General features: G+C 42.2%; 1 protein-coding gene across 5 annotated transcripts in view; it reads right to left on the bottom strand.

Moving 5' to 3' along the window:
• Positions 1 to 5,318: 5,318 nt before the first annotated feature.
• Positions 5,319 to 15,758, bottom strand: part of ELOVL5 (ELOVL fatty acid elongase 5) — a 64,518-nt gene continuing 54,078 nt past the window's right edge. For all 5 annotated transcript variants that reach the window (XM_083431799.1, XM_083431797.1, XM_083431796.1 and 2 more), the window contains exons 5-8: positions 13,701 to 13,872; positions 10,177 to 10,301; positions 9,303 to 9,437; positions 5,319 to 7,886 (exon numbers count right to left, since the gene is read on the bottom strand). In XM_083431799.1, the coding sequence (XP_083287925.1) occupies positions 7,755 to 7,886; positions 9,303 to 9,437; positions 10,177 to 10,301; positions 13,701 to 13,872 (564 nt within the window). In that variant the 3' untranslated portion in view covers positions 5,319 to 7,754. The remainder of the gene's footprint in view (positions 7,887 to 9,302; positions 9,438 to 10,176; positions 10,302 to 13,700; positions 13,873 to 15,758) is intronic.

Genomic DNA, 15,758 nt, shown 5'->3' with positions numbered 1-15,758 from the left:
GTAAAATTCGTTATCAAAATATGAACACCCTATAATCTAGTGGCAACTTGAATTACTCCCCTCCCCCTCAGTTGCTACTGTATGCGAAGAGGTCTGATGGGGTAGCAAGGAAATGTGTTCTTCGTTGTCTTGTCAGAGGACATTATATTCTGGCTGTCAGCACCACGGAGAACTCCTACAAGGGCATATCAAAATTGTTACCTTGCAAATAATTGATGACAGCTGTTTGCAGAAAACCCTTTCCCTCTCCTCTGCCAGACAAATTTTAGAAATTCTGGGATGAGCTTCCTAAGATTCACAGAGGTGTTGGTGGTGGGGGCAGACCTCCTCCTTTAGTTCTGATACCATTCCTCCATTTATAGTTTTAAATCTTGTTCTATGCATCTTGCTGGCCGTGTTGGATTCACGTCCCCCAGTCCACAAATAGGCCTTCTGTGTACAGTACAGAATGACTGCATTCATGATATAGAACAGTTGACCAGCAGAGGCTTCAGCGAAAGATGAGTCAAGCACAGACTAGGTGATGATGTCTTATTGCACTGACTTCTCAGAGAATGTCTTTCAAGGTTCATTATCAGAGCAACAAAGAGAACGGGATATGTAAACCAAAATTTGCTCCCTGCTCTCAGACCCTGATAAAGAACATCCAGTCGTTTGAAAATGGATCCAGGGATATTCAGGGTCTGTCCCCCGCTCCAACCCAAAAACACCACTGCCTTTTTGGAGTGTTAGAAGGGAGCCTACTGACTTAAAAAGTTCAACACAAAATTCAGTGTATGCAGTGGAAGCTAACTCTCGTATGTTGGGAATTTTATTTATATTTCTGAACAATTGAGTTTCAGTAAGTAGATGACGGCCAAACTAGGTGTCACATTATTTACATATTTATAAATTGGCATGAACTGGTGTTAATTGCAGACACAGCTCCCACTTCTCCTACCACCTGTGTCAGGAAGGCAATGGAAGATTTATTATTCATGCAAATAGCAGGTGTCGGATGGACAAGTTCAGGACCAGAGCAGAGGGCAAAGAGCCTGATGGCCCACCACAGTCCCTATACCTGTCAGGATCTGGATCTGGTCCTCCCACCTGCAATTTCACTCTAACTGTTAGGTTGTGGGTGAACATATCAGACGACACAGTGATTCTTCAAACAGCTCTTGTTTATTCACAGGCCAGAACAGAACTGAACTGAAGGGTTCAGTCAGCCTGCTTATATAGAGCTCCACTAGAACGCAACAGTAACCATTTTCTGTAACTATCCAATCACTGAACGTCACTTTCGCTCCCTTATTTGCATATGTGGACCTGAACTATCTACAGTATCCCCCTGCTGGCCCAGGGTGAGAACTTCAGTACATAACAATGGCTGATAGTCAACTAAATTGGAGTAGTGATACCTTGGTAATCCATTCCGAAAGACCGTTCCAAAACCAAAGCGTTCCAAAACCAAGGTGTGCTTTCCTATAGAAAGTAATGCAAATGGATTAATCCATTCCAGACTTTAAAAAACCCCTAAAACAGCAATTGAACATGAATTTTACTATCTAACGAGACCATTGATCCATAAAATGAAAGCAATAAACAATGCACTGCCGTCACACAATCAATCAGTAGCTGAACTGGGTTCCACACAGTTACAAAAAACAAAACAAAAAAGAGCTGCAAAAACAAAAACGCCAACTAAATAGCAAAAACAGACAGACCTCAGTGTAACACTCAAAACAGAAGTGTAGCACTCAAATCGTCAGCATAATACTCAAAACGGAAGTGTGGCACTCAAAACAGAAGAATAACGCTCAAAACGGAGCACGTTCGGCTTCTGAAAAAAGTTTGCAAGCTGGAACACTTACTTCCGGGTTTGCAGTGTTTTGGTTCCAAGTTGTTTGAGTACCAAGGTATTTGAGAACCAAGGAACCACTGTAGTCCTATTGTAATGAATGAGCCTGACCAAGTTAGGGCCATTACTTTTAGTAGGTCTAGAATCATAGAGTTGGAAGGGACGCAAGAGTCATCTAATCCAACCCCCTGAAAGCAGGAATACTTGGTTGAATGCCACTCTATAAATTCAATGGCTAATTGTGCAAACGAATGGTGTAGCATCCAATTTGCTCCTGATTTTAGGTACTAAGTGTAAGTGGGTGATGGCAGGTTAGGGTTGACATAATGAAATAATGATCAATATTTATATTTATATTTATATTTATTTATATATTTATATTCTGATTTGGGGCAGAAAGAGGAGCAATGCGGATATAACTTCCATAATATTATAAAATCCTGAAACCACTGAGTGTCAAACTGAGAGAACTGCCTGCTTCTCCACACTTGGCTGGGCTTTTGATACCCATCCCCAAAGCATTTTGAACTGTGTTTAAACTTTAGGAGGATTTCCAGTTCCCACACCCTCAGAAGAGTTTCAGTACAGTGGAACCTCAACTTATGTATGGCTCTACTTACGTACGATTCCAGTTACGACCTTCAGTAGGTGCTTCCACTTATGAACTTTCCTCTAGATATGAACAGAGGCCTTGCTTGCAGCCTGGAGCTCGCCTGGCCAGCTGCGGAGCAGCACTGAGGCCTCTGCTGCCCAGGAGAGGGCCCCCATCCCACCCCCAAAGCTGTGGAAGAGGTGCCACCTGCAAGAGGCACAGCAGGGCGCACTGCAGCCCCAAACCCCACTGAGGAACTAACCTGAGGAAGTCCAGAGAAGAACCTGGCCTGGCAAGAAAAAAAAGTGACCCTGGCCGAAGTGAATCAGCTCTTTACTGACCCTTGCCCCACCCTCAGCTTGTAGCCAGGTAAGCCCACCCACCCTCAGCGCACATAAGGAAAAAAATAAATGTTTTCATCTACAATACTGTCTTATTTATTTTATAGTTCAGTACATTGATTATTGCCTACATTTTATGGATCTATGGTATTGTTAGTAAAATCCATGTTAAATTGCTGTTTTAGGGGGTGTTTTTCATCGTCTAGAACAGATCAATTCACTTTTCCATTACAGTGGTACCTCGGATTACATACACTTCAGGTTATATACGCTTCAGTTTACAGACTCTGCTAACCCAGAAATATTACCTTGGGTTAAGAACTTTGCTTCAGGATGAGAACAGAAATTGCAGCATGGCAGCAGTGGGAGGCCCCATTAGCTAAAGTGGTGCTTCAGGTTAAGAACAGTTTCAGGTTAAGAACAGACCTCCAGAACAAATTAAATTCTTAACCCGAGGTACCACTGTACTTTCTATGGAAAAGTGTGCTTCTGCTTATGTACATTTCTAGTTATAACCAGACCTCCAGAATGGATTATGGTTGCAAGTAGAGGTTCCACTGTAGTAGGTTGTGATAGATGCGGGAGGGGGAGGGAAGAAGAGAGGAATGTTGATGTCAAGATACCAGGAGGAACAGACGTCCCATTGAGGGTATGCGATCCTTGGCCAAGCCTCAAGTAGTTGACTGGATTGTGGCCTGGGACTCCTACGTTAAACTTCCATGATCACAAGACTAGCCCACATCTCTTAAGAAGAATATAGAACAGGAGTGTGCAGCATACGATAAGACACTGTTCTCTCGTCAATTAGCAGACCCTCTGTGAGGGTTAAGTGATGAAAGCTAATGAAGAAAGGAGGAAAGAGCAAAAATTATATAGATATACAACCTGGTACCACAGTGGCTACAAGGGTTGGTGACTCAGGGGGCTGTTGGAATCTGGTTTTTTTTTTTTTTTTGTATGTTTATATCATCATTATTTTTTAAGAAAGGAGAAGTTTGAATAGACCTGCAGTGGGGAAAATTGAGGGTCTCTTTGTGTTATGAGAAAAGGAATTTTATATACCAGGCAGCAAAGAAAAATGCTGGGTCAAAAAAGTAACAAAACCTCCACTGAATGTTGCAGAATGTTAAGTGGACCTCAGAGTGATCTGAATTGTGTACCTCTGATAATTTTGAGAAGTTGATCTTTTTTTTATGCAGACATCATTGAATGCCATGAAGCCATACTACACATGCTTTCATTTCTTTTCTTGCATGCTCCTGAATGCAGGAATTTTGTCTCCATTTTGAACTTTCACATTTGCACAAAACCAGAAAACTGCACATGCACATCTACAACTTCCTGCTTGTGTGGTCTAGCACTCTTCTTGTCTGGGGATTTATTTATTTTTAATGATGCATGCACACCTATCTGCAGGCATGCATAGTCACTACTGAGTTCGCGTCATAGCTGTCAACGTTTCCCTTTTTTAAAGGGAAATTCCCTTATTCCGAATAGGATTCCTCGCAAGAAAAGGGAGAAGTTGACAGCTATGGTTAGCATAACAGAATCAACAAATTAGAAGGCAGAGACAAATACAAAATGAGACACCTACTGGTATAAAAGAGAAAGACCCAAGTTCCTCCTCATCTATGAATGCAAATATGTGCAGGTGTGGACTACTTTGGTATAATTCAAAAGTGGGGGTGGGTCAACAGCTAAATAATGATCAAATGTGGACAATCCCTTAGTGTTAAGTACAAACTAGGAATCCTGGTTTATAAAAAGCAGTGGCTGGCTTCTAAACAAGGCAACTTCAAACCCAAACATCATGAAGCTGGCTTGTTTAACTAACCATTGTTTTGTACATAATACTTAGCAGGACGCGGGTGGCGCTGTGGTCCAAACCACTGAGCCTCTTGGGCTTGCCGATCAGAAGGTCAGCGGTTTGAGTCCCCGCAAGGGAGTGAGCTCCCGTTGCTTGGTCCCTGCTCCTGCCCACCTAGCAGTTTGAAAGCACAACAGTGTGTGTGGATAAATAGGTACCCCTGTGGCAGGAAGGTAAACAGTGTTTCCGTGTGCTCTGGCTTCCGTCACGGTGTCCTGTCGCACCAGAAGCTGTTTAGTCATGCTGGCCACATGACCCGGAAAGCTGTCCGTGGACAAACGCCGGCTCCCTCGGCCTGAAAGTGAGATGAGCGCAGCAACCCCATAGTCGCCTTTGACTGGACTTAACTGTCCAGGGGTCCTTTACCTTTCTTTTTTTTACCTTAATACTTATGCAAAACTAAACTTAGGTAAATTACTTATCCAAGCCATGTGGCAGAAGGGACTTCATGAGCCCAGTGTTTATAGGCTCATGTAGGCTCACCCACGTAACACTAAGCCATGGTTTAGTGGCCAGTTGATGGCTTCATTTGCACATAACAGAACTGTTAATAATGAACATTTCACTTCCACGGCAAAGCTTCTCAAATCCACTAAGATGCCACTGTATTGAAACGCAGGCACAGGTACTCAATAACAATTTAATGATTAAAAACACAAAATGTTGACAATGTTGATATTTCAGACAAGCTAGTTTTTTTATTTTTAGCACACATGTTTAGACAGCATATTTTGAATGATGAAGCTGCTGTATGAAATATGTAAAGACTTTGCAAATCAGTACCTAGAAACCAAGGACACATACATACACACAAGCTTTGAGAACATAAAGCAGACAAACATAAACTGGTTCTGCCTCTCATTTCAAAAACAAGCAAAAAATAAAAAATAAAAATATTATGCGAGCCCATTAGGGAAAACACATTAGTTCCCCCAATAGCAGCTGTGCAAAAACATGGTAAAACTGATATTTGTATAAATATCAAATTATAATTAATATATAAACTTGGGGGATGGAAGCAATAGGATGGCTTGAGACAAATGAATTTCAATGACCAACAAGTTAGTAGGCTAAAACTCCACCAAATTACATAGTATATCCATTAAAGGTGCCTGCTTTATGACATTGCAAGTGGGGGGGGGGGTTTCCAACACACTTTATACAAGTTTCTTAATAAACTTTTAACAGGCCGAGGAAGCACAGGTGAAATACACAACACACACTAAGAAACAGACATTCATCACCAACCTATTTCCAACGGTTTTTCGCATGACAACAATGAAAGTCTGGCATGGCCCAATTTGCACACTTTCCAACACACACACACACACACACACACACACACCCCTTTGCTATAGGCACATTTTTAAAGTCAATGGTTTGGATCCGAAGGCTGACTCCATATGAATGAAGGGTATCTCTGCTTGCTCTGAGGGAGCACCCCATTTCCTTTCAGCTGTAGCCCCCCTTGCCACAAGCCACACCCCATACTCATCATTCTCAAAGATCCTCTGAACTCCGGGTCAGCTTTCTGAGAAAAAGGGAAGTGATGGAAACCCTGTTCTGCCAGTGGGATTCCACCTGTGGCTGTTGTAATCCGACTCAAAGCTTGCTATGCAAACAGCAAGAAAAACACCAGCTAAGAATTGCAAGTTGAGTTTTGTCAAACAATAGAAAATGTGGGCACGTCACAACTTCTGCAACGGTCAAAAAACTGCTTTGCAGTTAAATTGCAAGTATGTCAATGGTTGGCTGGCCAGGACGCAACCTGGAGATTCACTTTTACATTTTTAAAACTTTTAACGAACTGGGAAGATGAACCAGCTGTGGCTTCTACACAGTTCCTGGTCAGAAGGATAGGGAAGAAAAATGCCGCAGATGGTTCATCTCACAGTTCTGTGGCAATTTTAAAAGGGACAGGCTACAACTTGGGAATGTTGATTTTTAAAGGGAGTAAGATTTTTCTCTCCCCCCCCCCCATTGCATTCTCTAATGCTGAAAGAAGGGGAGAGAGTCAGCATTCAGGTACGGATGCTGCTTAAGTGCCAATTAACTTCCCCGTCACTTATGCAAATTAAAACCTACTTGACAAAATCAAACTGAACCACCAAACTGCTGCAGACTTGTGATAATGGAATTAAAAAGACAGTAAGCACAATCCAACGTCTTTCTCCTGCACAAGTCGTGACTGAAATGAAGAGTCCAGCTTTTCCAGTGAATCTTTCATTTCAAAAAGATCACGTGTGGGAGAATTACTCCAGTGCAACACAGAGCAGACTTCTAGTTGACTCACAGAAGGAGCCCAACTCATCTAGGATGGCTTCTCAATAGTCCATTTTGTTCTTGGGACCCTCAAATACAGGGGCACACGCAGGCTGCATCATTGATCAAGAGTGCACATGAGCATGTGCAAGCTGTCTTATCCCAGCTGCCACCCAACAAGCATTTTGAAGGGGGAAAGCTATGATTTCTACACATGTGCACCATTCACAACAGACACTATAGCATGTCTATTTGGTAACTGGGTCTCAGCCCCGTGAGAAGTCGCTCCCAGAGTCAAAACATTTCCATACATTTTTAAAGCAGTATTAAGTTTTGGGCCCTGCTTTACTTCAAATTTAAGGCATGTGTGTTTTAAACTACTGGGGGAGGAAAAACACCTTAACACAGACAAAAAAACCTTTGTTGTACAAATCACAATCACATGCATTATCTACAGTTAAAAAATATGAGTTTGGATTACAGTCTTGAAATTGTGAATCATAATTCAGCACCTATCATATTGACTAGTAAGGCAACTGCAGTGACGAATATATCTATGTATTTATAGATAGATATATGCACACATACTACAATAATACTCCCTTCCACAGTTTACACTCGTGTCTGTGACCACCCAGTATGATCAACACCATCAACTTGAGCCTATGGATAGTTTCTAGGATGTTTTGCACTTGTTAAGTCCTACATAAATCAACACTATTCTAGGCAGGAATAGCTACAGTAGCTGTCAAGAATTATATCAGTGCACAACACATATTGTGCTTACAATCAGATGATTTTTGTTGTTGTTGTTGTTGCCCGGAATATCAAAATGGCTTCTCAGTTTGGTCTTCAATCCTTCCTTTGTTTTCTTTGCTTCACATTGTTCTCAAGGGAAGAAAAGCTATTTGTATACCCGTTCACAGCAGCCATGGAACCATTCTGATACTCTTTCCTTCTGGATGCTGCCTTTTTGTTGTAAGTCTAAAAAAAATTCACATAGGTCAGTAGTGAGCTTTCGCCCCACACAGCAACAAAGCAGCGAACTTGCCAATTTCATTTTGTTATTTAACAAGCATCTTGCCCCTTCATATGGACGTAAGACTAGGAAGCATACAGCCTATTCAGATTCAATGACAAAACACAACATCCCTGTTTGATATCTTGGTATGGAAGCAAAGTATGGTTTGTACAAACCACAACTTCCCATATAAAATGGAACAGGAAACTACAGTTTGTTTGCAAACTAGTGGGAGGAAGAGTGGCCAAAGGAAAGGCAAGAATGAAACCAAGGCTCTTGCCTATGTGCCCCTAAACTATGGTTAATGTCAACTACAGTTTGTTGAAACAAGCCAGTTTCTTAACCTATAATTTGAAGTTGGCTTGGTTTCAACTGACCATAGTTAAGATTAACCAGTCTGCTGAGTTCAGACAACACAAAAAGCTGTGGTTAATCTAAAACTGAGGTGGAAGTTTCCTAGCTCCCCATATTTGGGCAGCGCATGAACTCATTTCTGCAACACTAAACTATGGTTTGATTTCACATGGCCAATGTCAGGGATGAAGGCAGTTGTAGTCCAGAAGATCAGTTTGGGGAAGTCTTGTTTAGCATTACAGCCAAACAAAACAAATATATATAGTATCTCTAGCCACTACGTATAGCTACTCTTTTCCTATTAGAACCAAAGACCATTGAATATGTCTTCAAGTTGTTTCTTTTCCAAAACAGCTCAGGAAAAAGTAGTTTCCTTCATTAAACACATTGCTTTAAGTTATACCTGACCTGATACCAAGCAACTGGTCCCAATCCTCTTTAAGTCACTTGTGCCTATGTTCCATTGAAATCAATGGGAAAAGTTAGTTGCAACTAACAGCAATGGGATTTAAATGCTAATGGCTTTCTCTGAATAGGGACCACTGTGTAAATACTGCAAAGTAGCTGCAGCCACTAGGCCAGGCACATTTCCATGTCAGAAAAGTCCATTTTGTTCATTTGAAATGCTTTTTGGACCAACACTGGGGGGGGGGGGCTGGGGGGGTTAGTCAAGTCAATAGGAACTGACTGCCCCTTGTATCTGTTACATAAGATTCTAATGGCAGCAGAGAAGGCCAATCCTCTCACACAGCAGCAAGTGCATAAGAGAAAGTGCAAGTTCCCATCTCCATTTGTTGCCTACGGTTGGCAGGGAATGCTTCCTGTTGCTGCATTACGGCACCAAAGTAATTATAAAATTGACTATTGGTGGTCCTCCTGGGAAGTTAACCAAGTACGTCTTCTGCTAGGATCCAACAGTCCAGTAATTTTTAAAAGTGCATTCCGATACACAAACTTTCTAGTTGTTATTTTCTTTATCGACATTTGCAAAAAAAACAAAAAAAGAGGAATAAATCTTAATTTACCTGAATATAGAAATTTGTGAAAAGGATAATTAAGGAGATCATGTAGCCTATCTGGAAGTACAGCCATCCCAGGGGAAATGGACAAGGATAAACCACCCCACAGCTTGTCTGGAAGATTGTCAGGACAAATTGAGTCTGTTAAAGGTAAAAAAAGAAAGTGAAAGGATGAACAAGAAAACAGACAAACGAAGGAGTACATTGAAACCATTCCCTATGTAGCAGTATAGCTGGATATGAATGCGGAGGTTTTAAATTGCCTTTTGTACTTGGCTGTAAGAGATTGGTGGTTGTGCCCCTTGGAAGGCCCCATTGCTCCCCAAGTGGGAGATGGGTAGGTACCGCACACCCTGTACAAGTTTAGCCCCTTAGCTGTGCCATTCAATTAAGCTCAAGTATTCGCAAGTAGCATGGCAATATTATGAAAGGGGGAGGAAAGACTACAGGTTTACTTATGTATCTCAAAATCTATCACCTTCCCAAGGCAGCTCACATTGAAAACAAAGGAAGCTACTGCAATCTCTACTGTAGGGTCACTGCTTAAAAATATATCATGTGGCTGGTCTTAGGTTCACAAGGGTTGAGTTAGACAGTGAAAAGAGCTGAGTATTGCTCCCATTCCTCCATGGTTAGGATAAAGCTCAACTTACAAGTGACTTAGTGTACAAGTGAGAGGTTTGTAAGCAGTAGCTAGGGCATAAGGGTTTCCCTACTTCTGTTATATGCAGCTTCGTCATCTTAAAAAGATTCTGACCTCCAATCTGAAGGGGGCATTATATAACCAATGTCCCCCATTAGAATAACACACAGTAACAACCAGCATAAGCATATAAGTATATGAGGGGGGGGGAAATGTACAGAAGCACCATTTACTCACCAGCTGCCCCTGCGTGATATACTTCTTCCACCAAAGATATGGACGCATGGATGGAACAGCCGATAACCCATAATAGGAATACATGAGGACATGGATAAAGCTGTTAAGGGTGGCACCAAAATAGGCTGGAAACAATAGAAAGAGATGCTAGTTGATTTTTTTTTTTTTTTGCAACAATATGCATTATAGGAAACATGCTTAAACTGTTGTTCTATGCAAGTTTAAACCACTAAACTGACCCGCTGAACTTTCCTTTTCTTTTTTGCCAATTAATTTTTTTATTGAATTTCAAAGATTTTTTAAACAATTTAACTTCAAATTTAATACAAATTTAATTAATTAATAACAATAATAATAAGTTGACTTGCCGTCCTTCCTCCCTGGTGTTTCCATTCCTGCCCTTTCCTTCTGTAATATATAACATACTTTTATCTATTACATTTCCCCTTTATTACAATTCATTGCTCATTTATTTCCCGCCCCCTGTCCCATTTCAATTCCTCAGACCTGCTGAACTTTTCAAAAACTTAACACAAAACTGCAAAGGCAATGTTATATATATATAGAGAGAGAGAGAGAGAATTACAGATGTCAAAAGTCAGATCTGCCATGCAAATTGGGTTTAACTGCCTTAAGAGCAATGTCTCTCCCCTCGTAAGACTGGCTTGGACTGTGTTTTTAAGAGGTGGGCTATGAATGGTAATCCCCTTCATGGATCACTGCCTTGTCGTGGCAAAGGGGCTTGAATAACTCCGGGAAGCTATGAGCTATGCTGTGCAGGGCCACCCAAGACGGACAGGTCATAGCCGAGAGTTTAGACTAAATGTGATCCACCTGGAGAAGGGACTGGCAAACCAGTATTTTTCCAAGAAAACTCCATGGAAATAAAAAAGGAGAAGCTTTGAGAAAAAAACTGAGTGTTTCCAAAGCATGCTCTGGTTCATGGGGTCACGAACACGACTAAGAGGATGAAACAACAACATGAATGGTAACAAGACTGCCAGCTCCTTCACAGGGTCTGATCCTGAATCCAGTTGCATGCGACAACACGCTTTCAACCTTCAGGTTAGGGACATTCACTCCATCAGCATAGTAAGGCAGAGATGGAAACAGGAAGCCCTATCTGCACCTGGTCGTATATGCAGAGGCTTTGCAGCTGAATGAGTACCCCAATGTGAATTCACACCCAGATGTGCATCATCAAAGAACTGATGCCACCAAGGGCATCAAAGTGCAGCAAGCAGCAACTGCTTCCTCATCCCTTTCTTTCAATGGGCTGGTGCAGCAGCTACAAACACTGGATTGCCAGCTCTGCATATTCTCCGTACAGTTTGCAAGTGTCGTTGTTCATTCAAATTCGTTTTCTCCTGCCTTTCCTTTAAAAGAAATGCTCAAACGTGGCTTACAATTTAACCAGCACATTTTTTTAAAAATGCAATGATTAATTACAATAAAAAAGAGAGCAGGCTGAGAGTGCGTTTGTTAAAAAACCAGAAGCGTTCCTATTGGGTATACAGTGGACCCTCTGGATACGAACTTAGTTCGTTCCGGGGGTCCGTCCGCAACCTGAAAAGTCCATATCCGGAGGTGCTGCTTCTGCGCATGCATGCGGGGTGAAACCCAGAAGTATACACTTCCGGATTTGCTGCGTTCACAACCCGAAGTTTACGTATCCAGTGGGATATGTAAGTAGAGGTATGACTGTAGTAGGTGAAGAAATGCCAAAGAGAGATCAAAAACTGTTGATGTATGCAACTACAGCAGCAAGGACTCTTTTAGCCCCCAAATGGAAACAACAGGAATTACTAACGATCGAAGAGTGGCAGACGAAGATGATGGAATATGCAGAACTGGCGAAGCTGACCAGGAAAATTAGAAACCAGCATGATCAAGCTTTCCAAAAGGAAAGTAAATTTGTACAATGTTTGAAGGACAACTGCAAAGAATTAACAAGACTAGCAGGACTGATCTAAAAGGCTTGTAACAATTATGATTCATAACTTCTTATATTTATTTTAAAATGTGACAATTGAAATGACGAAAGATAAGTAGGAAAAAATACAAATATGGAAATATGGAAACCATGAGGTGGGTGGGATGGAAGTTGAATAGCTCATAAGAGCAAAAAGTTTACTGTGGAAAAATAAGGATGTATTTAAATGTTACAAAATGGAAAATTAATAAATATTATATTTAAGAGAGAGAGAGATATATATATAGAGAGAGAGAGCAGGCTGGCAGCAGGTAAAACAGTTCTACTGAGGTTGGTTATGATCACGTAGAATCATGGCAGTTCCTATGCACTGTTCTTTGAAGACTTTTGGAGTGCCAGTATCCCACTGTACTTAAACAAATCCAGCTTGCCAGCCAACCACAGGGCAAGCTTGCAAGTAATATTTGACCACAGAACAAATTAAAAGGCCTTGTCAATGATGAGGAGCTTCATGGATGAAAGCTTTGGCTTCAAGTTATTAGAAATTGTGTATGCAAAGTCAATGGCTTGCTAAGAAAACCCTAAGAGCAGTTGGATAACAGCGGAAAGAACAGAGGGAGATGTACAGAACTGACACAGCTTTGAGGAGGAGGTTGCTGTTAAGCCTTTCCTCCTAACAGAGGGGAGGAGTTGTGAGCAGGAGCCATTTCCTGTGTTGGCAGGGGGTGTTTCAGCCCCTGCCCAGCTGGCCTGGCTGCCGCACCATGCACCCAGGTAGCCAACCAATCAGGTGGAGGCTTGAGGACGGGGTTTTGTCGCTCACACGTGGCCGCGGAAGCACTTCCCTTTCATTCCGCTGCTGGTTTTTGTTGGATCACCCTCCCTCCCTTTAGTTCACTGCTTGGTTATTGACATTGCTATGGACCTGTGGTTGGTGCCTTGGTTGTCCAAGGGGCCTGGTAAGAATTTTTATCCAACTGGCAAATTGGCACCAGCCACTTGGTTTTTCGCCTACCCTGTAGCAAATCATCACAACTTTTAGGTATTGGCAGTTAGGCATTGGAATATGTTTGTGTATTGGACGGCAGGGTGTGGCCATCCCCTACTCCTCCACTTTATGGGTATTCCGATAAAGGAATCCGGCGGTCGTGGATCCTGTCCGACGCCCTTGCTGGTGGCTAGGGCCATGGCATGACCCCCGGTGACATCAGGGGGAACTTTCAGTTGTATTTGCATCAACAGGCTCCCCCCACTGGTGGTTAACCCTTTTTAGACTCACCCCTCCCTGAGGGGGTGGAGTCATGCTCTGTTGTTTTAGCCAATGCTGTAATCAATAAAGTTGTGGCCTTTTTTAGCCCATTAACCTAATATACTGTGTCCATGTGTCTTTCTTATCCCCAAGCGGGTGGCGGGTCCTTGAATCACAACAAGCTGCTGGCAAACCAGCACAACCCTACCCATTTCCAACCAAGGAGACTGTTTTCCCAAAAAGTGAAGGTGTGTATTTAACACACCCTCTTCAAACAAAAGGAGTCTTTCAGGAAATGCACACACGCACAGGTCTCTCGTCACGAATTACAAGAATACTTACAGTGGCCACAAGGCACCCAGTTCATAACAAACCACCAGATGTTAAGCATTGTTGCATGGTGATAGACGTGAAGAACGGTGATCTGGTGGTTATTTTTCCGTAATATAAAGAAGAAAGTATCCATGAACTCGATGAGCTTTGAGAAGTAGTACCACCAAAGGACACGTATGATCTAAAAGGAGGGGAAAAGAGGTCAGGCGTTTATTCCACAGAGGCAAATGAAATAAGACAGCTCATGGCAAATTCTACCGACCCAGCAAATAATCTCTCCCTGCCCTGCCCCGCCCCACAGATCCTGGTGATCAATAATCATTGCAATATAGGCCTAGTTCAAACAGAATGCTATGTCATTCATTTGAATCCAGCCTAGCATACTAACCCTGGTTATTTTGTAGCAACAAACCACTATTTAAAGCCATGGCTTGGCTGATGCATGTGAAACCATGGCTTGCATTAAGTGTGGTGGAACACGCCAAGCTACAGAGGCATGAGGCAAGAGCAGGAGGTGGGAAACAAAGCTTTGCAGAAATAAATCATGGCTTGTTTGGTTTCTGAGGTTCTTTTAACCATGGTTTGTTCAACAAGTCATGAGCAAATGATGGCTTAGTGTTACATGATATGCTTTGCCAATAACAGCACCATTGTTCAGAAATGATGATATCAGGAAGCGAGCCAGCAGAATGGTTTAGCCAAGTTTGGTTGATGGTCTTCAACAACCATTGGGGCAGCTGAAAATTGGGTTATTAGGTGCTCAGCCGTACAGTGTGACAGTCATGATCTATCATCTATCTGTCTGTCTATCTATCGATCGATCTATCATCTATCTCTATCTATCTATCTATCTATCATCTATCTATCTATCTATCTATCTATCTATCTATCTATCTATCTATATCTATCTATCGATCTATCTATCTATCTATCTATCTATCATCATCTATCAAAATGAATAAGCCACTTATTTTTTTTTTAAAAAACACACCTCTAAGCAGTTCACATAAAGTAGTCATAAGAAAATAGCAGTAAAGTCTACAGACTTGGAACTAAGTAAACATAATAAAATATAGATCACAGAATTGTAGAGTCATAAAGGACCATGGGAGGGGTCTAATCCAACCCCCTGCAATATAGGGATCTTTTGCCCAAAGTGACCCTCAAACCCACGACCCTGAGTTTAAGAGCCTCATGCTCAACAGACTGAGCTATCAGCTCCAGCCCAGTGTACCAGTGTTGCTTCTTTCTGATCTGATGAGCAAGTAGGCCATCATGCTGTTACAGGCAGATGAGGAAGGTGGGAGTTGCATGAGGCAATGCGGACCAAGTGGCAGAGGAGGCCGCTCCATTCTTATCTCTAGATACTGAACATGGCCCCTTAGATGCTGACTCGTGTGCCAGTCACGTCTGAGAGAAGGCCTCGTCCACAAAGATGTATAGTACCTCCTGACCAGGGTACCCTGACCAGGGTTTAATGTGCTCACATCCAATGATGTGCTGGACCAGAATACACAGCAGATGTATGGGTTGGTGAATGGGATGTGTGGCTTTCTGACACCCTTCTTAGAAGCCTCTTTGTGCATTAGTTACCAGAATAGGGTAACTTGCTCCATATTCTCAGGAGGGCTTTGGTCTTTGACCTGAGAGTTGTTGGTTTTGATAGGTCGAAGGCAGCTGCCTATGTTGTCCCCAAGACAGGGAAGTTTCGAAAACAGCCGGCAATGCATGTGTGCTGTTCAAAATAAAGTAAGGTGCTTTCTGGGAGGACCTAAGTCCCCGGGCATGCTCTGGATTGTAGTCATAAAACCAAAACAGTGACTAAAGCAAAAGAGGCAATGATTTAGAAGCCTATTAAAGTGTACCTCAGGTGCACCAAGACACTCAGGGGAGAGGTTTTAATCTCTACACTGCTACTGTGATCTCCGAAGAACAATCTGAGCAACAAACAGAGGATTGTGCTACTGTATTCCCTAAAAGGAAATTGCTTTCCTCTAGGCTGGGGAGAATGAGGCACAGAAGATTGGGCTGGTGTGGAAGGAGAGAAACAGTGCTACAAGCAAGCAA

The sequence above is a fragment of the Podarcis tiliguerta genome (genome assembly GCF_965153285.1).
Source record: "Podarcis tiliguerta genome assembly, chromosome: 3".
NCBI lineage: Eukaryota > Metazoa > Chordata > Lepidosauria > Squamata > Lacertidae > Podarcis > Podarcis tiliguerta.
Note: the sequence above shows the minus strand (reverse complement) of the source record. Positions and strands in the feature narration are given on the sequence as shown.